The sequence below is a fragment of the Dipodomys ordii genome, unplaced genomic scaffold (assembly GCF_000151885.1).
Source record: "Dipodomys ordii isolate 6190 unplaced genomic scaffold, Dord_2.0 Scaffold113, whole genome shotgun sequence".
Taxonomy (NCBI): domain Eukaryota; kingdom Metazoa; phylum Chordata; class Mammalia; order Rodentia; family Heteromyidae; genus Dipodomys; species Dipodomys ordii.
The window spans coordinates 1,092,680-1,117,122 of record NW_012267329.1 but is presented as its reverse complement, the minus strand read 5'-3'; the positions used below and the strand labels follow the sequence as shown (position 1 = coordinate 1,117,122).

General features: G+C 44.5%; 1 protein-coding gene across 1 annotated transcript in view; it reads left to right on the top strand.

The window, feature by feature from the left end:
* The first annotated feature begins 1,870 nt into the window (after positions 1–1,870).
* Micalcl (MICAL C-terminal like) overlaps positions 1,871–24,443 on the top strand; it is a 53,863-nt gene continuing 31,290 nt past the window's right edge. Inside the window, exons 1-5 of the mRNA XM_013028672.1 lie at positions 1,871–2,142; positions 4,105–4,286; positions 9,276–9,350; positions 13,903–14,060; positions 15,516–16,830. Coding sequence (XP_012884126.1) covers positions 1,871–2,142; positions 4,105–4,286; positions 9,276–9,350; positions 13,903–14,060; positions 15,516–16,830 — 2,002 coding nt within the window. The remainder of the gene's footprint in view (positions 2,143–4,104; positions 4,287–9,275; positions 9,351–13,902; positions 14,061–15,515; positions 16,831–24,443) is intronic.

The following is a 24,443-nucleotide window of genomic DNA, read 5'->3' as shown; positions in this document are numbered from 1 at the left end:
ACTTAACCCTCTGCTCATACCTCACAACCATGAATTTCCAGTGGCCCAATGCAAATCTAGCAGTCAAGCCTTTTGTCAATAGGCTAGGAGTATGTGTGCCCCACCTTGCTCTACTAGTGAGGACTGCAGAGTCAAGGGACAGAGTGACTGTTTCAGGAAAAGAATGAACTCCCAGCCCAAACTCATGATTCCTACTTGCTTACAGACATACAGATTGTCCTGATCCCTTGAGGGACTATCTATCTATCTACATATGTGTATACACACACACACACACACACACACACACACACACACACACACACACACACACACACTGTATGCTGGTGTCTTCTTCTGTTTTTTTCTTTTTTTGGTCAGTTACAGAATTCAGGGCTTGGGCACTGTCCCTGAGCTCTCTTGCTCAAGGCTAGCACTCTACCACTTTGACCCACAGCTCCACTTCTGGTTTTCTGGTGATTAATTGGAGTCTCGTGTACTTTCTTTCCTAGGCTTGCTTTGAACCACAAGCCTCAGATGTCAGTATCCTGAGTAGCTAGGGTTACAGATGTGAGGTTCCAGTGCCCCGCGTTAATGTCTTAATCTCTCTATGCTTTCATTTTCACAGCAGGAATATGGGACTAACAACAATGCTTTCCCCATTTAATAGACTTCACGTGGAAAGAATGCTCAAATTCTTGATATATAGTAACACTCACTAAAAGTAAGCTACCACTGCTCTTATTGCTACCACCACCAACACCAAGGCATCCAGAATATTCTTTAAACATCCTCCCATTCACAGTCCAGCTAATACAGTAGTGTAGACACATGCACACAAGCAAGTTCGTACAAACACCATGGTTACCATGGTTACAAACTATCAGCCCGTTAGTTGAATCTGTCTGCAGATGTGCTTTGTTTGATCTTAGAATATTTTAAAACATGAGGGATGTTACATCAGAATCAGACTCTCCTGAACTGTCTTCACAGGTGAGCAATACAGTAAAAGAGTTGGTAGAATCTCCTAGAAAGAACAAATGAGGGAAAAAGAGGAGTGGGTACCAGGGGAGGTGTGGAGACAGGGAAGACAGAACATCTGAAATGGACCATCAGAGAGAGAAAGAGAGTCCCTTGGAGCAGGGAGGAGTCAAGGATCAAGGATTGTAAGAAGACCCCAAAACCCTGTGAATTAGCAACAAGCAGGTTCTGGGTTTTAAGGGCTCATAAAAGAGATAAAAGAAAGGGTCTTCATCAGGGATGTCTTCCAGATTGGCTGTGAAGGAGGAAGAACAATGAATGGATAGGCTGGGCTGGAGTTAAAAGGGGGCTCTTCAAACAGCATGTTTAAATACTGATAGAAATCCAGCTGGTGAAATGAAGGACATAGAAAAGGGGAGGGAAGGACCTTTATTTGGGAATGAGAGGTGAGAAGGAGCTGGATTTTTACAAAGAAAAATGATGTCCACTGTGAGAAAGGCCTGCTCACCTAGTTAGTAGCCAGGATGGCACTGGGATTCACACATTCATTTGTCCACTCAACAGGCATTTATTGAACATTGGCTGTTTACCAAGTATATTTCTATCATCAAAGGAAAAGGGGGGGATCACTGGAAATGTTCTAGTGCTAGGAGGAGGGAGAAAGTGATCAAACTAAAAAAGGAAATTGCATTGTTTACTCGATGGTAAGATGGATGATGGGTAGAAATAAAGAGATGTGGCATGCTGAGTATACGGACAGTGGTTTCCCACAGGAAGGGCAGGGTTGGCTCACTAAGAAGGTGACATTCAACATTCAGCCAACATTTTACAGGGAGCCCTGCATGCAAGGGTTTGGGGATGAGAGTTTTCTAGGGGATGCAAAAGCAAGTCGGGTAAGGGAACTGGGACAATGCCTTCCCAACATGCTGGGGAACAGCAAAGAGGTGACACCACTGGGACCATTAGTTCCATCGTCTCCCTAGACCCTGTTCTCTCAGCAGATGAACCCATTTCCCCCAAGAAGCCGAAGAGTGTCCCTGAGCCCCAGCCCAGTCATGTGCCAGGTGAAGCCACTTCCCCACTGCCCTCTGAGTGGACCTCAGTGAGAATCAGCCCTGGGGAGGACGCAGCTGGGCAGGACTTGCTGGCTGTGCGTGTCCTGGTCACCAGCGAGGACAGCAGGTATGCCCAGGCTGGGGAAAACATCAGGCTGGGGATAGGGCAGGATTTGAGATCTTATCTTTTCTGGACATAACTGCTAAGGGGGGCCTCAGTTTCCTTATCTGTCAAATGGGGGACTATCCTAGTGTCTAGTTGTAAGGAACAAAAAAATAACATATTTGAAGTGTGCAGAACAATACCTAGGACATCATAAGCACTCTAAGGCTTTGCAGTTATGCTTTTCTCAGAGGAGGGAAAGGCCCTGGCTCTACTGTCTTCTCCCAGGAGGCAATGGGTCTTGTAGAATGCAGTGAGGGGTATGGAGATGGGTGTGGACTATCCCAGGGTATGATGGGGGTGCCAGGAGGAGCCTGGGAAATGAGGCTCTGATGCTGACCAGTATTCTGAGAGTAACATTCTCACCTCAAATCCGATCCCTACCCAGAACAGCTGATAGAAATGCATATATCTGGCTTCCTCCAGGTACACTGAAGTCAGGAAGTCAGTCAACAAGTATGGGCTGCTATTACTATACAGAGCATACATCAGTGACCCACACAGACAAGGTCATAATTGTCATACCTTTCATCAAATTAGGTAACCAACCAGTGAACAGGGAAACATTTAATAAGAAAGCAGCACACATGTGCTAGGTAGAGAACTAAGGTGAAGGGTTTTTGGAGTGACAGGTCAGCTACCTTATACTGGGTGTGGAAAGGCCTCTGAGTCAGTTATCAAAGCCCACAGTAAGGCTGAGAGCTAAACTAGCCTCAGAGTGAGTTTACCCCATTCATTGCACCCTAAAAGTGGGCCGGGTGCTGAGCAAGCCCCACTGGGCAGTCCTGGCTGTGGTGGGTTCACACAGCTGAGTTTTGCATCTGGAGCCTAGCTCACTGTCAGCTGGGGTGACTGAAGGCTAGTCAGGAGCCTCTGGAAACTGGGCTAAGAACTCTCCATTGGGTCTGGCTACCACATACACACAGCAAGCCCAGATTGAAGGGGCAGGAAGTATGTTCCATCCTTTATGGGACAAACTCAAAGTCCCCTTGCAAAGAGGTAGAGACCCCAGGGGAACAAGGGCAACCGTTTTTGTAGACCTCTGAAGAGGTGACAGTGAAGCTGAAATAGATTGACAAGAAGGGACAGCAGACGGACAAAGGGAATCCAAAGAGTGACGGCAGCTAGGGCACAGGCCTCAGTGGGAGTGCGCCGGAAGGAACTGAAGATGGTTATGTGGGCACACAGGGAGGGAAGAAGGACAGAAGGTTATGTGGGGCTCTGGCAGTGTGGCTCAATGGTCATAGCACTTACCTAGCCCATGGGACACCCTGAAGGAAGGATGTCAGAGGCTGAGGTAGAGGTCCAATCAATAGAATAAACTGAGAAAGGGTGGGAGAAAATGGAGACAGTGGTCATAGACAGCTAGTTCAAACATCTCCATTACTCCATTACTTATAGTAAAATGCATGAGAACAGGCATCTTGGCAAATCCCACAGGTGAGTCTGATGTACCAGTCTCTGTGAGAACTGCTACCTTGAAATCACCAAGATGGAAAGACAAGGCCCAGAGATGGAAAGGTACCTGCCCTAGGTCACAGTCATCAGGCCTCAATTAGGCAGAACAGTTCTACATGCAGGACTCCTGGCTGCCAAAGGCCTGTGCACATATCATGAATGAACATCCATGGATCAGGATTTCAGTGAAGCCTCCAATTGGTTATACCCACATCGCATACCCACTTCTGGGTAAATGCTTATACGTGGCCACACACTTGGGTGTGCTGAGGGCTAGTACTTCAACAAGGCAATTTAGGACGACATAATTGAGCCCAGAGCAAAGTTCAAGGCTAGAACTAGACATTGAGGTAATGAAGCCACTGGGTTTGCCTAGCAAGAGCTAGGAATGGGTAGGGCAATGTGGGTGTGTGCTGGGGTGGGTCCAGGTTGCTGGTTCATCCTTCTCACCCTCCTTCCTCCTACCAGCTCTGACTCAGAGTCTGAATGGGAGAACAACAAGGACCCCAGTGCAAAGGCCTGTGCTAAGAGACCCCCGCAGCCAGAATCACCACCTCTACCAAAGCCCGTAACCCGGCACATCTCCCTGAGGGAGCCTCTGACCAAGACCATGCCCCCCCAGTACCCTGAGGAGCCACATATGGTGCATGGTGAGTAGAGGGTCCTCTGTACATGGTACTGGGTCAGCTTCCTCTCATGGAGGCCCAGGTGACAAAGAGCTTACCCTCGGGCTCAAAGGCAGGGCTAGAACCTATGGGAAGTGAGGTGTTAAGTCCGATTGAGGAATAGGAGCTCAGGCCTGGCATCCTTGTCCATGGAGCTTCAGAGCCCTAAGTGGGAGGGCCAGAGAACAGTCTGGTCATCTGTTGGATAGCACAGGACTGCAGAGTTCAGATCCCTCACACACTGCAGCCTCCCTCCTGCCTCCTGTGCTGACATGGCCTCAGAGGCCCCTCCAGCACCCCATCAGCCCTGAGGGGTTTGGCTGCTGTTGGACAGCATGCACCTCTGGGCTGCATGGCCTCCTGAGTCCACCTGGGCACATGCTTCAGAAAGCATTCCTGGTGTAAGGGGTTATGGGATGCACAGTGCGTGCATAGCAATGCGAGCATGCGCACTGAGCACTTGGGATTTTCCCATCCCAAGGTCTGTAGCATGAAGCCCCCTTGGTGGGGGAGAAAAATAAATGGTGGTCTCTCCCAAGGGTTCGTGGCGAACGCTGTGGCCCAGTGCCCAGTGCCTCCATCCCCTAAACTCAGGCCTACTTAGGAGGGGCTGTCTTTAGCAGCCCCGATTATTTTAGTAAAGATGGCCTGGAGTGGCAACTTGTGACCAAATGGGCTGATACGTGAATGATTCTGAGAGAGCCGGGGAAGAAGCAGGGTAACAGAAACTTGCCACCTTCAGGACCAGTAGCCTTAGCTGCTCTGTGAGAGCTGGTGCTGAATTTGTCCTGCACTGTCCTCTGGTGGCCAAAGGCAGAATCTCCGCTATGCTCTCTCACAATTGATGGTTTCCCAAGACCAAGAATGAGACTAGAAAGAACTCACACTGATACTTATTTCTAAATCCTGAAATCTCTGAATTTACCCTTCCATGTGAACCTTTTTGCTAAATGACAAACCATCCTCAAAATACATTTTTAATTACCATTTTGTAGTGCTATCTAGAGAGCTCAGCACAGGCAGTGAACAGTATACTGGCTAATGCCCAGGACATCCAGCCTGCCTTTAGTTACTGCTAACACTTGAGATGCCTCCCACCTTCCTGGGATCCAGCTTTCTTAAGTAGACACCAAATCTTCCTACCTTGGATCTTTTCCCTCCATTTCTTCTCTCCCTCTCCTCAATCGCCATGGAACTTCAGAAGACTTTCAAGGAAAATATAAATCTGCCTGTCTATATAAAAGCCTGTATTTATAAAAGCAGGAGCCTCAGAATCAAGATACACAAAGCTAGTTTAGGAGAGGCAGCTGTCGGAGAGGCAAGCTCTATTTCTGAACAGAACAGCAAATATTAGGAAGAAAATTCAGATAATTATTATTTTTTATTGTTCAAGAGCCAAAAAGTACATTGTTTTATATCTCAAGGCAGGAACAACTTAATGATTAGCTCTGTAGAATGTTCCTATCTCACATCAAATAGGTATGAGAGATATATTACAGAAGTTCTTAAACAATGGCTTCTCAGAAACTTCAGCCATAGTTTTACCAAGCCCCCACTGCTGGCATGGAAGGACATGATACCTAAACCTAACTCAGTCACTGGCTTGGGCTTGAGAAATAAAGCCGCTTGGCCAAAGCATTTTGTTTCTTATGATAGTTCAGTTTAATTCTAGAATGAAATATAGAGCAGCCAGAGAAGGCAATAGACATGACTTTCATACAGTCCTTTGTTGATTTAGTCTTCATCAATCATGTTTTGATCATTGAGAAGTATACCACCTTGTTGAGTGTAAAACTATTGATTTGGGCTATAGGTATAGCTCAAGGGGTGTATCCTCCCCTACCTAGCAAGTGCAAAGCCCTGAGTTCAAACCTCAGTACCATGACCTTAGCAACATTGTTCACAATAGCCAATAGGGGAAACCAAGAGAAGTGCCCCCTCCCTATCCTGATGTATTCTTTTATAATACACTGACAGATATAAAAATTATTTAAATGGTATTTTTTATCTTATGTACATTTTACCACTATTGACAAGTGGTTTTGAGGGCTGCTTGGCATGTCAAGGAGTATTTTACATCTTCAAATTTCTTTAACATAGAACCTATCCAAGCTGAAGGTGTGAAATAGAACTTACAATAGTCCCGAATCCATAGAGCCCTTCCCCCAAGAAAACCTTCCAGGGCTGGGAAGGTGGCTCAGTGGTAGAGTACTTGCCTTGCATGCATGCAACCCTGCGTTTGATTCCTCAGCACCACATAAACAGAAAAAAAAAGGCAGAAGTGGTACTGTGGCTCAAGTGGTAGAGCACTAGCTTTGCGCTGAAGAGCTGAGGGACAGTGCCCAGGCCCAGAGTTCAGGCCCCGGGACTGACAAAAAAAAAAAATCCAAAAACAACTTCCATTAGCATTCTGTCACTGTGACAGAAATGCCTGACACAAACAATTTGTACTGAGGAAAGGTTTACTTTGGCTCATGGTTTCAGTTTTTGGTTGCTTGGTCCCATTGCCTGTGGTGAGACATGTCATGGCAGAAGCACTTTGCAGAGGACACTGCCCACCTCATAGCAGCCGGGAAACAAAAAGAAGCGTCGGATACCTGGGCCTTTGAAGGGTATTAAAAATCTAAACCATGGCAATATTTTGTCATTGTAGGGTTTGAACTCAGGGCCTGGGTGCTGTCCCTGAGCTCTTTTGCTCAAAGCTAGAGCTCTACCACTTTGAGCGATGACTCCACTTCCAGTTTTTCAGTGGTTAATGGGAAATAAGAGTCTCACAAGGACTTTTCTGCCTGGGCTGGCTTTGAACTGTGATCCTCAGATCTCAGCCTCCTGAATAGCTAAGATTACAGGTGTGAGCCACCAGCACCCAGCTAGCTAGATTTATTCAGTGGTTTATATAAATCCTGTTTAAAAGACATCCCAGGCTGCACCATCAGAGAGTCAGAATCTAGGGATCTAGAGTAAGGCCCAGTGTCAGCATTCAGTGAAGACTCCCAGATTCTCTGAAACAGGTGGACATGTCTCACTCTGTGGGTATTAGAGCAAGGCAGCTTCTTGGAGGATAAATGAGCTGAAATCTTGGCCCTGACAATTCAATTGGGGGAGGGGATTGAAAGCTGTGCATTCATGAACAGAAATCAATTCGATTTAGGAGAAATATTCTGGCATAGAAGAATTGGTATGTATCCCTTTATTTTCTGGCAATAATTTTAATAGCAGGATAATCCAATGGCATGGGTGAGGAAGGCACCAACTACTTTGTAATGACAGTGAAATGGACCACAACATGTGGCAAGGCGCTTGACCTCTGACTCCTTTTATAGGCAGTCACATACTTAGGTCTCCAAGAGGACTCTCATAAAATAAGTACAAAATCAATAAGTACACACCAAGCAGATGCTGTTGAGAACTATTAAATCCCATCATTACTGCCCACTCTATCATTCTTGTGGTAAAAACATGTGCACGTGCACCCCATCAGCATCACTAATGGGAAATCTTCCTTGGATGTTAGGCATTTCTAATAGGTTCCATTCTACCCAAGTAAAAGCCAAGGGGAAGCCATCAGAGCTGTAAACAGTCTTTGGTTTTCCTCAGGCAATTTCTTCATTAGGTGTCAGTAGGATGCAGATGTGTAATTACTGCCCACATGTTCATCATGAAGCATGTTTGGCCTGGAGACCTGGCAGTGCTTGGTGGACTACACTTGTGTACCAGGGAAGTGGGCACACTAGGTGTCCATCCTTATGGGTCCTGGACTTGATTAGGAGAGCAGGCCTGTAGGACTTCCAGACAGGGCAGGCACCACACATCTCCAAATGCAGTAAAAGAGAGAGAGAAGCCAAAGATCTAAGGAGCTGAAGGAAAGAAAGCCTGAGAAAGAAAGCCCCAGGTAGTGGTAGACACCTCTGTGCCACAGCCCAGAAGGACAGGGAGTAGAATATCTAGAAGTGTTAGAGAGAGAAAAGAGAGAGAGAGAGAGACAAAGACAGCAAGAGACAGAGAGAGAAACAGACCAACACAGAAGCAGAGGCAGAGACAGAGACAAAGATATAGAACACACTGGCCAGGACTTGGATTCAGGGATTTCTATGTTCAAATCTCTCCTATGCCATTCTCCCACAGCCAGAGCACCCCCATGGTTTTCTTTCCTCCTATGCCTCCAAGCCCTTCTTACATGCACATCATGACCATTCTTGGTCTCTGGCTGTCAAAGAACTTGAGAGAATCAAGGATGCTTGTGAACCAGGGTGCATGTAGACCTTGCTGCCACCCTAATACTTCAAATAGCCAAGACTCATTGACCCACTCTCTCTTGCATGCAATTTTCATTCCGCTCAGCTAAGGCCCAGTATTCAGTCAAGGCCTACCTGGGTAGAAGGTCTTCCATAGGAAGTGGACTGTGTCCCATGGAAGTGTCTCCACTGGAACCAGGCCCAGGAGGGGTTGTAAGGATGGTCTGTCCAGAATCTTAATCAAAACTGGTCTGCAGGGCAAGGGAAGGTAGAACTTCTTGTAGATTCCAGAGCAGCTGAAGTGTTCCTCTACTATGCATATAGAACATTGATGTGAGGCCTTGGCTTTAAAGAACTACTTCCAGATAAGTGAATATAGGTATATGTATGTATAAGTATACACACAGGTATGTTTACATCTATATGTACATGTGCATGAGAGGCTCCTTACTGACCAGTGACTTCTTAGAATAATGTCTCATGCTTTTTCTATCAGAGAAAAGTTATCTGTCTTAAAGCAGGACCTCTGTAAATATCTGATAAATGAAGGGATGAAATGTAGAGTGTGCAGGGGACAGGGAGGTACACCTCTTCCTAGGGAAAAAGCAACTAAGTCAACTACAATCTTTCATCTACTCACTTTTGGTAAATAGGCTGTAGAGGGAAATCCATCTTTATTCCATACATTTAAGTCTCCTCCATCGCTATCTTATCTGTACCTTTCTGTTTTTTTCCACAGGTCTGCAACGGGCCAATAGCTTCCAATCTTCAACTCCCAGCAAATACCAAAACTGGAGACGAGCATTCCAGTCCAGTGAGTCTCGAGCTGCCTAGTGGGGAGAGTGGCAGTAATCCTCCGGCTCGGTCCAGAGCCGGCTCTTCTCCTTACCTGCTGCTTCTCCAGCACGCCTCCAGGATGCAAGGGAGAAAAACCTATGCTTGGCTTGATTTCCATTGCTGACTACTAGAGGAAGCAGTCTTCAAGGACTAGGCCCCTCCTATGCACTTCTTTCTCCTCCCCTACTCTGGAATCTTTGGAGTTTAAGATTCCTCAGTTTCGCTCAGAAGGGGCCTTAGCACTCTTGAGCGCCAAGGTTTTTAGAAACCTACATGAGGAAACTGAGGCCCAGGGACTCAACATGATTTGATTTTAGGATCAGGGCCTCAACTTTTTGGCTCCTTGCTATTGCAGGCAAAGCAATGAAGGAAGAAACATATGCACTCATGGACGCATACAGGCACACAGTTTTCGTGTGTGTGTGTGTGTGTGTGTGTGTGTGTGTTGGTCCTAGAGCTTGACTCAGAGCCTCAAGCTCTTGGACTTTTTAGCTTAAGGCTGACACTCTGCTCCTGGAGCCACATCTTACTTCTGGCCCTTTTGCTAGTTAAATGGACATAAGAGTCTCATGGATTTGTCTGCCTGAGCTCTCTTCAACCTGCACTCCTCAGGTCTTAGGCTCCTTAGGATTACAGGCCTGGGATACCAGCACCCAGCCAGTTCTCTTTATCTGAGCAGGCTTGGACCCAGAGAAGAGCAACGCTGATGATTTTCAGTGGCTCAGGCACTATACACACAGTGACACGGAGGAATTCCCCCACCCCACTCTTGGAGCCCATGAGCCTGAGGCTTCTTTCTGCCTCTGTGCCCACACTCCCTCTCCAGCCTCACTGGGGGACAAGCAGTTCTGGGAAGGACTCAGCAATGTTGCTGCAGTTGAAAGGCAGCCCTGCTTTTCCTTCCTTCTGAGTCACTGCTAACTTCTGGCCAGTGAGTCATCCTTCAGCAGCCTCCAGACCCACCACCCCTATCTGTGCCATGCTGGGACAGGGGCCACCCTTGGAGCTGGAGCAGAGCTGCATACCTGATCAGTCTACTTCATCTGGGGACAGTCTAAAATGACACTTGGATCATGTGGCAACCCCCAGGCAGTGAGAATGAGAGAATGGTGGAGAGAATGGTTTCTTATGCACCCTCTTCTCACTCCCTGCCCCAGCCCCTCCTGAGTCACTGGGATCCAATTCCCAGAAGGTGCATGAGAGGCTCTATCATTCTATCATTCCCCCCAGGGAACTACAGACTGATTTGAAAGTCAGGAGACTGATGGATACCCTCACCATAGAATTGGAACACTGGAGAAGTCTCAGGACAGAGAAATGTGCTACAGAGACAAAGTTTGAAGATGGATCTAGGGAACCTCAGTCTTTGGTTGTCAGGAGTCTTGATGCTGATTCTTAAATGTTCAGGAAATTCGTGTGCAGGAAGAGCTAAAGTCTGAATTATTTCTGGTGTCTAACATGATCTGGTCCAGGGGAATGCTTGATTGTTGGATGGATGAATGAACTGCAACAAGCTGCAAATGGAGTACATGAGTGTTAGGCTTGCAGTCTGTTGCCTCTAGAGGGCATTCCAAGACTTTGAGAGGAAATGAGTCTTGTAAAGCTTCAAACTCTGGGAAGCTGCACCTTGGAATCTGTTGTGAAAAATCACCAGAGTGGCAAGCCACCAGAGCCATCTTTCTAGTTATCTTCCTTTTGTCCAAATGGAAACCACAGTGGGCAGGACTTGTCCTCTGGTCAGAAACAGAATATAGTACACCATCTCTCCCTGATCATTGTAGCCACTAGAATCCAGGGTAAAAGCTGGCATTGCCAGAGGGCCCAAGACAGCAGAGCACAAGCAATGGACTCAAGAGAGCCTGAGGTCTCAATCCCCGGCTCATCTATCCCTTGTACAAAGGGACCATGAGGATCAGTAGCACCTAGTCAAGTCCCCTGCCTAGGACATGGTAGCCTATCTGGGCCATACCTAGGTTTCCAATAAAGAGCTGGAGGTGAGGATCTAAGGTAGGAGCTGAGGAGTTTCTAGGCCCACGAGTTAAGAACCCCTGCTGGGGTAGGTGTGCAACTCCTTCTGGCATAGGGTAAGTTCAGCAGTGTCTTTATTATACATTGCTTATGTGCATCAGAGAAAGGGAAGGCAATGGGATTCAGAACTTGTAGCCTTTGTGTCTGTACTGCTGGGTGCTTCTTTGGGTCCTCTTTTATTCCCTTATTCCACATGAAGAGCAATAGGCCTTCCTTTTCTTTTTCGTAATGAGGACATAAAAGAGTTATTAACTTGCCCAGCATCCAGCAGCTGATGTGAGCGTGAAGAGCTTGGTGCCTCAGGACCTCTTTACCATCTTCTGAGGGAATTCAAAGACAGAGCCAGCTTCAAGGAGGAGAGATTTCCCATCATGGCTCACCTTTTCTCTCCAGCCTGTGTCATCTTCCAAGCCATGGCTTGAATGGCAGTCCAGAGACCCTGCTTGACCTGGGCAGGAGCTCTGCTTCTTCCATCTCCACAAGCCTTCTGGAAGTTCTATCTAAGATAGAGGATAACCTTGTATGCAGAAAGAGAGACCGACAGACAGACAGAAGAGACAGAGACAGAGCCCACAGAGAGAGAGAGAAAGACAGACTGACAGAAAGACAGAAGAGACAGGGACAGAGTCCACAGCCAGGATGGGGCTAGGGATATGAAAAAGGAGAGGGAGTCAAAGGTCATGACCTTTGACTCTTCTATTAGAGTTGTGTCCCAGTGTGTCCTGAGATGCCTCAAAGGGAAAAAACAAAAAAAGTCAGCAGAGCCAAGACGAATTTTGAGACAAGGAGTTGGATTCTGGAGGTGGCAGGGAAAGAAGAGTGAGGGGGCGAGGAAGAGAGGGAGAAGGAATTTGGCAGGAATTTGGTGAACTGAGGGCAGGAAGCAAGTCAACAACTGACTCACAACTTTTGCCTTTTTAGGCTCGAACCATCTCATTGTGGGCTGAGACAGGGTGCCGGAGTCGGGCTGTGGACCAGTGCCTCCCCCACCTCAGCTCCTGCAGCCGGCGGCCTTTCTCTCAGCAGCTCTTTCATGTCCACCTTCCCATCAGCTCTGTCCCCGAAGTCACCTTTTCTCTGGAGACTTCCATTTGGGATCTGCAGACCATATGCAGGCAGTAGCCTTTTTTCTTTTTCAGACCCTTTGTCTGGGGAGCACCATTTGACATGTTTGTGTTTGTGCATTAGGAGAATAGGAATAAGCTTATTGAAAATCCATCCTTGAAAGAACAAGACTCAACAGAATGCTTCTTGAGTGGGACACTTGGGTTTGGCCGGGCCCCCATGGGTCCCTAAAGATGAGCCTCTCACTCAGAGCTAAGAAGTAAGATCAAATCTGCAGGGTGGGTCAGCTGAGCAGCTGGAATTAGTCAATAGAGATGTCAGATAAGAGAGGGCTAGTGAGGTTCCAGGGTCCTGGGAAGTATCTGCTAGGTCCTGCAATGGTTCATGGCTGAGCTGAGTGGACTGAGGCTGAGCCAGACATGGAGGCCCATGCCTCTTGATCAGGAGGATCAAGATTTAATACCACCCCAGGATTTTTTTTAAAAAAGGAAGCATTAGTGGCACACTCTTATGCCAGAGGAATAGGTAGGAGAATTGTGGGCTGAGGGTGGTTCATCAAAAGCATAAGACACTACTGAAAAATAACTAAAAGAGCAGAAAAGGACAAGGCATGGTTCAAATGGTAGAACACAGTCTCTGAGTTCAAACTCTAGTGCTGCCCCCCCCCAAAAAAATTGAGTGAGCAGATTTGAAAGACTACATGGCATTTGTTCTGATTCTCAATGAAATCTGGATATAAAATAGTTGGAATTTCAAGTTTTAAGGTTACCATATTCAAGGGAGGAGGGAGAGAGGGACAGGAAGCGAGAACACATGTGAGCTTGATTGATCTTAGAAGCTGCTCTCCTGGGACCAGATGATTTTAGCTGCCCAGAGCTTCAGAAATGGCTTCTCCCCAGGGCTCAACCACACCTCCTTTCTCAGGCATCTCAGAGCTGATACACTGCTTCCTGTTTGTTCCCTGACCAACAAGAGCTTGGCAGAAATCCCACCCCATGTGCTTCCAATGATTTGTATGCTTATAACCTCCCTTTGGTGGGTTCCCTTCGAATGGTGTGCTAACCACCTTGTCTTCGAGCCCTGTAGTGCACATTTCATTAGCAATAAATGTCTGTCCTGCCTGTGCCCACAGCTAATGGCCAGGCATCTTGTGGGAAGAAATTTCGGATGGTTTATTGATGGAGAGATTTAATGCCGCCCCAGTGCCTGACCACAAGGGCTTTAGGGAGACTTTAGGGGTAGATGTTCATTTCCAGGATGCACTTTGGGGTCTCCAGGTCACCTCAAGAGCTTTCCCATGGGAGTCCCTAACACTATGGTGTTTGATTTCTCACCCAGAGCCATCCTTTCTCCCAAAGGTTGTATCTCTTCACCTATTACAATAAAAAGTCAGGCGACAACAGATCTGTAATGGAGGATATATTTTTCCTTAATAGATTTGACGCCAACAGACAAAAGACCTTTGTCACCTCCAAAGGAAACTTCTCCGCTTCAATCTTCTTCATGGTCTTCCCTGTCATCTTCTCTGCCATCTTTGTCTTCGTCTTCAGCTAGTATCTTTGGGCACACTGCAGAGGATTCCTCCTCACCTCAGGTAAGTGTCCCTGAGGGCCCAGTACAGGTGCTAGGAAGGTGAGCTTCCTGCGCTCCTCCCACCTTCCATGCTTGACTCTGCATTCTTAGTACTCCTCAGTCCCCTCTGCTGGGGAGAAGCTCTACGGAGGCCCACTGGGCCTTCTTCACCTGGACCTCTCATGAAAGTTCATCCTGCTCCTGTTCCTTCTCAGTCACCCCAGAGGACATGATGACCCCTTCAGCAATATTTTGGGACATGGGCTCTGTTCCAGGTCCTGTGCTGTGTCATGCTTTGTCCTTGAGAAACTCGCAGAGAGGGTTGAGGAGCTGAGGATTGACAGGCTCAAAAAGCAAAGGTGCCTCAGGTAGCACCAAAGGACCTTGAATAGAAAATGGCATTATTGATTTGCACACTTGGGCTCTTTATTTCTTTGTGTGTGTATATCAAGCCCCTATTACCTGCCAGACCTGTTCTAGGCTCTGGGAAATAGAAGGCTCAAAATAGGAAATACATGTGCTCTTATGAAACTCCTATAACCTGCTCCATTTGACACCAGAATAACCACTCCTTCCAGAGTCTACTTATGTCTTTCCTTTGTCAAAGGAGTTCTTGCTTGCAGGAAATGACTCATTTCTTAATGATGTAATGTGTGACATTAGAAGGGGCATTTGCAGGTTCTAAAGACCATCCTTTTGCCACTGCATCTCCAGCCCAGAAGGGTAACTATTGCTCCTGACCTTAACAGACTGTAAGGGAAAGGCTGGTGTTTCTTAATTGTTGGAGGAGGTCACTATTACAGGTGCCATGTGGAAGGGACCACATTTTAGCCAGCCACGGGAGGTCTTAACTTCCTGTATGTACCTGGCCATCTTCAGAGGCCTACCAGCCCTATGTCACTGGCCCAGGAGCTTGTGAGGAGCAGCAGCCAAGCCTTTCACTCCCCACTAGCTTCCTCCTTACCTCATCTAAAGCCCAGAATGGCCTTTGATGAGTCTGGCTTTGGGGGTACAAGCAACCTCAGCAAGTACAAAGTAGCTACTTAGAATGAAGAGCAGCCCAGGATAATAGTCTTGTTAAAATTCTTTTGGGGTTTGAGTATCTGCAATCTTGAGAAAGGAAGTGGGGATATAAATTGACATTTGCCTTCCCCCATGAATATATGAATGCTGGAATTAAAAAGAAAATAATTGTTGCCAGGTGTTGGTGGCTCACATTTGTAATCCTAGCTACTCAGGAGGCTTGAGATCTTAAGATCACAGTTCAAAGGCTGCCTGGGCAGGAAAACCCATGAGACTCTTATATCCAATTAACCACCAGAAAACCAGAAGTGGAGCTGTGGCTCAAAGTGGTAAAGAGCTAGCCTTGAGCAAACAAACTAGAGACAGTGCCTAAGCCCTGAGTTCAAGCCCCATGGCTGACAAAATAACAATAACAACAACAACAATAATAACCATTTCTGTGTATCCTTTCTAGGTGACAGCTCATAACCCCCAATCACAGGTCTCCAGGGGTCACTGCATCCCTACTTCAATCTATCTGAGGCGAACCAAAGCCCAAGGCGTCCCTAAAGAATTTCCCCTGTATCTGCCTCATGGCCCAGTGCTGGAGCGGGCAGAATACTGCTTGGTGAGTCCAGGTGCAGACAACCTCGAAAGCCCTGCAGTGGTGGCTTCTGAGAGGTGCCAGGAAGCAAAAGCCCCTCTTGGAGGTACCAAAAGCATCCACCAAGACTCACACCCCATCAGGAAGAAGGATAAGAGCTTACCAGACCAAAAGCTATCTCTCAGGGCTGGAGAAGACCCAGCCGAAGTGAGTAACGGACCCAAGCGAGGACAAGAGGGTGGATCAGAGCTGGTAGAGGAAGGCAAGTCCGGCATGAAGAAGTTAGTCCTCACTCCGGAGCAGAAGACCATGTTACTGGATTGGAATGACTCCAACTGTGAAAGCGCGGGCCTTAAGGCAAGGGAGCACATCTCCCAGGAAGGTGGCAAGAGAGGCCGAGTTCTGAAACCCATCCGCCCACTCACCCTCCCTCGGGCAGGGAAAGAGACACAACCCTGCCAGCCAGAGTCCCAGGACCAGATGCGGACCCCTGCTGTACGGGCTCCAGGGGAGCGAAGCATGCCTCCACCCAAGTCCCCCCTGCGGCTCATAGCTAATGCCATCCGAAGGTCCCTGTTCCCCAACTCTGACGGTGGAAAGAAGGGCTGGGCCAAGGCAGAATCAAAAACCATGTCCACATCCCAACCACAAGCTTGCACTCGTTCATTCAGCCTTCGGAAACCCAGTTCCAATAAAGATGGGGACCTACAGTCCCCAGGGAGACACATGGCAAGAAGGGCCTCAGCTTTCTTCTCCCTGAGCTCCCCAACGGCCAACAATGCCCACTCCATGGATCTCAGCCGTCCTGACACCACCCTGCGTACGCACAGTCTGCCCAATCGGCCATCCAAGACGTTTCCCATCCCCACAGCCTTCCCCTACAGCAAAATTGAAGACGTCCCCACGCTCCTGGAGAAAGTGAGTTTGCAAGAGACCTTACCAGGTGCTGCTAGGATTCCCAAGGCAGGAATCCCACTTTTTTCCTCTCTCAGAAACAAAGACAAATCGTTTGAGAGTTTCCTCCGAGAATCCAGACAAAGAAAGGACATCGGGGACCTCTTTAGCAGACCCCAGGGGAAAGGAACACCTGGAGACAGTGTCTCATCCCTGGAGAAACTGGCACAGCCTCTCAGGAACACCTCCCTAGGGCAGACTGCCCATCTTCCTTCTGTAGCTGGAGATGCAAGTAAGTGACTCTTCCCTAGTGAAAACATACAGTCAGACTGGGGGCAGATCCCTGATCTTTCCTGTATTTAATAAAGAAGGCACCTTCCATTCAAATTCATTATAACAAAAGTAGGAAAGCTAGAAGTTGAACGCTTTAGGGGGAAAAAACAATCTTCATGTGAAAGTATACTATCAAACATAATGAATCAACTATAATTCTATGCTTCATTGACTATATTTTCTTACTAAGTTGTACACCAAATTTTGAATCTTTTAACTCTCAACCTTATTTACCAATTAGTTGTATACACCATGGTGTCACTTGCCTCATAGCTTACATGTGTGTGATTTCATAGAGCTGTCTATCTTATGGATGTGTTGTCATTTAATGAACCATTTCCGATTGCTTTGTATATAGGTATAGATACATGAATAAATTATTTTTTGGGGGGAGTCCAGTCTTGTGCCTGAACTCTGGGCCTGGGTGCTGTCCCTCAGCTCTCCAGCTCAAGGCTAGCGTTCTACCACTTGAGCCACAGCGCCACTTCCGGCTTTTTTCTTTTTGCTTATGTGGTGCTGAGGAATCAAACCCAGGGCTTCAAGCATGCAAGACAAGCGCTCTACCACTGAGCCACCTTCCCAGCCCTACACGAATAAATTATATATGCATATATTTTTTTCATTTTATATATGATATTGAATAGACCTTTTCATTGTCATCTTTAAATGATTTTACAAAGGAGTTTCAATTCAACAAGTCAGTTTATGAATACAATCCATCTGGAACAATGACACCCCTTTCATTGTTCTCTCCCATCTCTCCTAATCCCATCCATCCCCTTATTTTACCTAGTTTAAATGGACAGTTAATGCAAATAGGATATAATGAAATTTTAAATTAAATTCTGAAATTAATATATCAAAATGACAGAATCGTCCAAGAGTATGGAAGCACCTAATAAAAAGCAAACCATGCTGTGGCTTCTCTACCTTGTCAAAGGTTCAGAACATTCTCATTCTCTCCCTTTCCTTCCCTCCACGTGTCCCTCTCTCCCTCTCTCCCCTTTCTGCCTCTCCTCCCTCTCCTCCCTCTCCTCCCTCTCCTCCCTCTCCTCCCTCTCTTCCCTCTCCTCCCTCTCCTCTCTCTCTCTTTCTCTGTCATAGGACTTAAACTTAGGGCCTGGGCACTGTCCCTGAGCTCTTTTGCTCAAGGATAGCATCTACCACTTTGAGCTACAGCACCACATCTCATTTTCTGGTAGTTAATTGGAGATAAGTCTCACAGACTTTCCTGCCCAGGCTGGCTTTGAATCATGATCCTCAGATCTTGGCCTCCTGAGTGGCTAGGATTACAGACATGAGCCAATAGCTTGTGGCTCAGAATATTCTCTTAGAGACAGTTCCAACTTTCATACTGTTTCTAGCATTGAATAATTCTGATTTTCTTTAATTTTTTTAAACTTGTTTATTTTCTTATTTAACTTTTGTTTGGGAACTTTAGTTTCAAATAAGTCATTTTTCTTTTGAATCCTTACCCCACTCAAACATCCATATAAAGTAACAAGAAATTTCATTTGCAGCCAAATTTGGAATAAGTACAGGTTGCAATACAACTACTTCTTTAAAATTATGTCATAAAATTTAGTGTGTTGTGTGCTTTTCCTTTTTCTTTGCCAGTACCAGGGCTCAAACTCAGGATCCTGCCTTTATTCAGCTTGCCTTTTCAAGGCTAGAATCCTATCACATATTCATCATACTTTTTGCTGGTTAATTGGAAATGGAGTCTCACAGAGGTTTAGGCCCAGGCTGGCTTTAAACTGTGATTTTTCTAGAACTCAGCTTTCTGAGTAGCTAAGATTACAAGCATGAGACACCAGCCTTAGCTATGTGTTATGCATTTTTGATAATCAAGACATTCACCTGATTTTAAATTAAAAGGTATAACAAGGTTTGGTGGTGCTCATTTATGACGCCAGAACATGGGACGCAGAGCTACATAATGAGACCCTGTCTCAAATTTTTAAAGGGGGAAGGGCACAAAATTTAAAAGTCCTCCCTCCCTTTATTGTCAGTGGCCATCTAGACTTTAACCCTAATAGTAGACATTATCACTAGTTCTTGTAAATAGAATTTATTCCTGTAGAAGAAAATTTGCATTATGGTACTCTTCTTGTATTCATGAATGGTACATACCTTTTTTGTGCTGTAAATTTTACTGTGGCAACCATTAGTACACAGGCGCTTTCCTCCTTCACTGTCCAGCATTCTACATGGCATAGACATATCATGATTTATGCAGTCAGTCCCCCATGCTGCAGAGTTTATGACTTCAAACTTGTGGTTATTGCAAGCTGTGCTACAATAATTGAGTGTGATGGTACATACCCTGGGAATCCCAGAAGTTGGGATGCTGAGGATCTCAAGATAGAGACCAGCCTGAGCTGCATACAGAGACCCTGTCCAAAAGGAAAAAAACGGCTAGGCCCCCACGACTCATACCTGATGCCCTAGCTTCTCAGAAGGTTGAGATCTGAGGCTCACAGCTCAAAGACAGCATAGGCAGACAAGTCTATGTGGTTCAAGTGGTAGAGCAATGGCTTTGAGCAGAAAAAAAAAAATAACTAAGCAAAAGCAGGAGATCCTGAGTTCAAGCTCCAGTACCAACACACACACACACACACACACACACACACACACTGAGAACTTAAGACATGTGAGTTGGGAGCTTTGATGGATAGCATCAATGGTCCTCCCTCCCATTGCTGCCTCACACTTCCAGTATCTGAGAGTAACTGCCATTTCTGCACCAGCACAACACAACCTACACCCCAACTGCTTTGCTTGTTTTTGTTCTTCCTATTTTTTAATTTTTGCCAATCTGGTAAGTAAGATGTAGATCTTAGAATAGTTTAAATTTCATTTTTAAATTTAGTTTTAAAATCATTTAAATTTTAGTTTTAAATTTCATTTCTCTTTTTATAAAGCAGCTGAGCATCTTTTTTATGTTACAGTTATTCATATTTCTTTCTTCTATGAGCTATTGCTTCTGCCCTTGGTCCAGCTTCCTCTTGGTTTGTTTGTATTTTTTAAGGCTATCTAAGGACTATTTCTTTTAAAAGCTAATTCAGTCCTTTTGTGATAATATGAGTCATAATTATTTTTTCCAGTTTCTTGTGTGTTCTACTTTGTTTATGTAGGGTTTTGTTGCATAAAAGTTTAATTTCTGAATTTTATATAATAGTTTAGAAAGAGCTTATTCCAAGTTCATAGAAGAATTTTCTTTTAGTTTCTTTTGGGAGTTTTCCTTGTTTTAATATTTTTACATTTTAATATCTATAGGAAAAAATAGCCTAGAATAAAGTATAAGGTATGGACCCAGCCTTATTTTTTAGATGTCCCAGTGGTTGTTCTAGTTGTTCTAAAATAACTTAGTGGATAATACAATTTCTTCCTTCCTGTCTTCCTTCTTCCTTCCTCCCTCCCTCCCTTCCTTCCTTCCTTCCTTCCCTCCCTCCTTCCTTCCCTCCCTCCTTCCTTCCTCTTTTTGCCTCCTCTCTCTCCCTGTCTTTCTTTTTCTCTTTCTCTTCCCTCCTTTCTTTTCTTCCTTTCTTTTTCTCTATTTCTCTCTTCCTTCATTCCTTTTTTCTTTCTTTCTCTTTCTCCCTCTCTTTCTTTCTTCCTCTCTTTCTTTCTCCCTCTCTTTCTCCCTCTCTTTCTCCCTTTCTTTCTTTCTTTCTTTCTCTCTCTTTCTCTCTCTCTTTCTCTCTTGGTCTCTCCCTTCCTTCCTTCTTTTCTTCCTTGCTTTCTTGCTTTCTTGTTTTTCTTGTTTGGTGCTAGTACTGGGGCTTGAATTCAAGGCCTCAAACTCTTGCTTAGCTTTTTTGTTCATGTACTGGTACTCTACCACTTGACACACAGCTCCATTTCTGGCTTTTTACTAGTTAATTGGAAATAAGAATCTCATAGATTTGTTTGCTTAAGTTGATTTTGAACCTTAATCCTCAAATCTCAACCTCCTAAATAGCTATGATTTTAGGCACATATCACTGGCATTGGGCTCATTTCTTTTTTTGTGATCCTTAGAACTAGTTAAAACTTTTCATCATGTTAGTCTTGCATTATTAAGTTTCATCATTTCAGTCTTGCATTTTTCTTAATTTTGTTGCTATTATAAGCAAGATGTTTTCTAGTTTCTTTCTTTTGTTTGTATATATGGAAGTTATTGCCTTTTGAGAGTGATTTTGTACCTGTTGGTTGTACTGCATTCTTCTTGTTTGTAGGAGTTGTCAGTGAGCTCCCCTGATTATCCCCATATGTGCATTTATAATTTCTGCAAATAATAATTCTACTTACTCCTTTTGAATTTAAATTTATTTTGTTTCATTGACTTCTTTGTTTCCAGAGTCTCTAGGACAATATGAAATAAAAGCAGTAAAAAAATTGCTTCCTTATTATATTTAATTTCCTTATCATAATTCTCATCTTAATGAGACAGCTGCTAGGATTTTCCAATTTAAATGTGGTGCAGGCTTCTGGATTAGCTCAGATATAGTTTATCACTTTAAAGAAATGGCTATATGCCCTATTATATTTATAATAAGAGCATTTTAATCACATATGGATATAAAATTTGTTCAATAACTTTTAAGCACCTTTTGAGATGTTTGATATTTGTTTATCATTAGTGTTGTACATTTACTGATGTTAGAAAGTGGCACTGTGGCCCAGAGTGGTAAAGCACTGGTCCTTAGTGAAAAAGCTCAGGGAAACCTAAGCCCTGAGCTCAGGGACAGCTAGGCCCTGAGTTCAGGCCCCACAATGGACAAAAAAAAAAAAGAAAGAAAGAAAGACAGAGATTTACTGATATTGAACCATCCTTGAATTTGTGAAATAGATATTTTGATGAGATGTCTTACTATTTTAATGAACTTTCTAATTCTGTTTGGTGTTCTTTGATTAAGATTCTTGCATTAAATTCATAGGTAAAATTGGCCTACAGTTTATATCATATTTATTTACATGACTTATTTGTGCTGATTACAGTAAGTTGGGATAAAGATTTTTTTCTGATTTTATTTTGCATTCCTAATTCATTATGAAATACTGTGACTTTCTTGGCATAGAACATTACAAGTATTACATTTCTTTCAAATGTTCTAAGCTGTCTCCTAAGGATGTTTTAAAGATTTTAACAAACCTATCTGATAAGATTCATCAGTCTCCTTTTAGTTCTTGGTCCCTTACCATACTAGTAACTATGTACATACACACACACACACACACACACACACACACACACACACTGTTTATATTCAAATTTAACTTTTAACTTGTATGTGTGCCCTTCCATGCAATGGAGAGAGTAAATGGTATCCTTCTTATTCAAATGAATGTACCTCAGGAAGTGGCACTGTAGCTCAAGTGGTAGAGCACTCGCCTTGAGCTAAAGAGCTGAGGGACAGTGCCCAGGCCCAGAGTTCAAGCACCACGACCGACAAAAAAAATAAAATAAAATGAATGTACCTCAAACTTACAATAGCTTTAATAAGAACTAGGCTAAAATTTAGCTTTTTTTTACATGTAACTTTTCAAGTAAACTAAGGGTATACATAAACTAATAGTATTTAAGCAATTTGGGGTGCTAAATGATTTTACCCATTTTATACAAACAATTATGTTATAACAATTATGATAATGCTAGTTATTATTCTTACATGTAATGGAGGAAAGGCATCCTGAGAACCTTTTTTTTGATACAAATTCTATTTTATTGTGAAAATACTGTACAGAGGGGTTACAATTACATGGGCAAGATAATGAGTACATTTCTTATCAAGCGTTGCAGCCTCCTCCTTTGTTTACCCTTCACATCACTTCCCAGCCTCTCCCCTCCCCCCCCCAGAGAACCTTTTTTTTAGTGGTACTAGGATTTGAATTCAGGACCTTGAGCTTTCCAAGCTAATGTTCTCATCATTGAGCTGTGCTTCCATCCCTTTTTTTCCATCAATATCTTTGATTTCATTGAGATAAAAGTTATATAACATAAAGTTAGTCCCCTTTAAAGTTAACAATCCAGTGACACTTAGTACATTCATACTGTTGCCAATAACAAATTACCTCTAAGTGAACATTTTGTCACCCCATGCCTGTTATCTGTTTTCTTAGGTTATTTTTTGTTTGTTTATTTGTTTTAGGAGGAGGTTTGTGTGAGTCTGCCAGTCTTGAGGCTTAACCTCAGGACCTAGGCAGTGTCCCTGAGCTTTGTCATAAAACTAGTGCTCTACTACATGAGCCACAGTTTCACTTCTGGCTTTCTGTTGATTAATTTTTAATTGTTATCATAAAGGTGATGTACAGAGGGATTGCATCAGGTAAAGAACATATTTTTTGGCCAGTCTTGTTTTTTACTGGCTATTTTTATGATAGAGATTCTCTTTCTACCCATTTATGCACCTGAGCCATGATCTGCTTCTTATAATGACTGAAGTCACAGGCATGTGCCATGCATCCATACCCTCTGTGAAGATGGACTCTCTCAGACTATTCTGTCTGGGCTAACTGGAATGATGATCCTCCCAATCCCAGCCTCCCATATAGCTTGGGATGATAGATACATCCTGTCATGCCTAGATATGGGTTGAGAAAGGGTCTCATAAACTTTTCTGCCTGGAATGGCCTTGATTTACAATCCTCTGGATGTCAACATCCCAAGTAGCGACCACTGCAGGCATGAGCCATCAGCTCCCAGCCTAGGAACATATTTTTATGTTGGTTTAAAGTTCTTATTGCATTGTGGCAAACTTTAATCTGCAAACATCAAGTCTACAACTGATTAAAAAAATTTGAGACAAGGTTTCACTATGTAGCCTAGCATAGCCTCAAACTCTCAGTCATCCTGCCTCTGCCTCCTAAGGACTGGGAATATATGCATGAACCACCATGTTCAGCTTTAGGGGTTGATTGGTTTGTTCATTTGTTTACTTTAAAAATCAAATGGTTCAATTTTGTGGTGGACAGAATTCTAAGAGGGTCACCCTAGCATACTTGCCCTGTATAAACTCATATACTAGAATATACTGACAATGAAAATATGATAAAGTTCACTCCATCCTGTGATTAGGTTAGGGGCTTCGCAAATATAATCAAGTGCCAAACCAATTGACTCTGCGTTAATCAAAAGGGAGAACATCGTGTGTAGGCCTCATTGATTCAGACGAGCCCTTAACAAGGGAATGAGCACTTAACAAGGACTTCCTGAAGTCAGAGATTAGATTCTAAGCCTGAGAGTCATGATTCTGCTGTTGTGAGAGGACCATGGACAAGGAAGGCTTCTAAAAGCTAACACTGGCCTGCAACTGACAGCCAGAAAGAAAGCAGACCTGGGCCCCGCACTTACCCCAAAAGGGATATCTTTTTTCCTTTAAGCATCTCAAAACTGAAAACAAAAAACAAAGACTGAACACTGAAAGTTCAAGTGTATTTAGTGGCCAATGAATGGGAGAAGTGGCAGTCTAGCTTGAAAACCAACTTCCATACCCCTTGGAGGTGAAGAAGTTATGAGCATGGTGTGAAAGAAATGAAGGGAAGAGAGGGGCTAATGAAAGGAAGGAATAGTTGTGTCTTCTGTGGGAA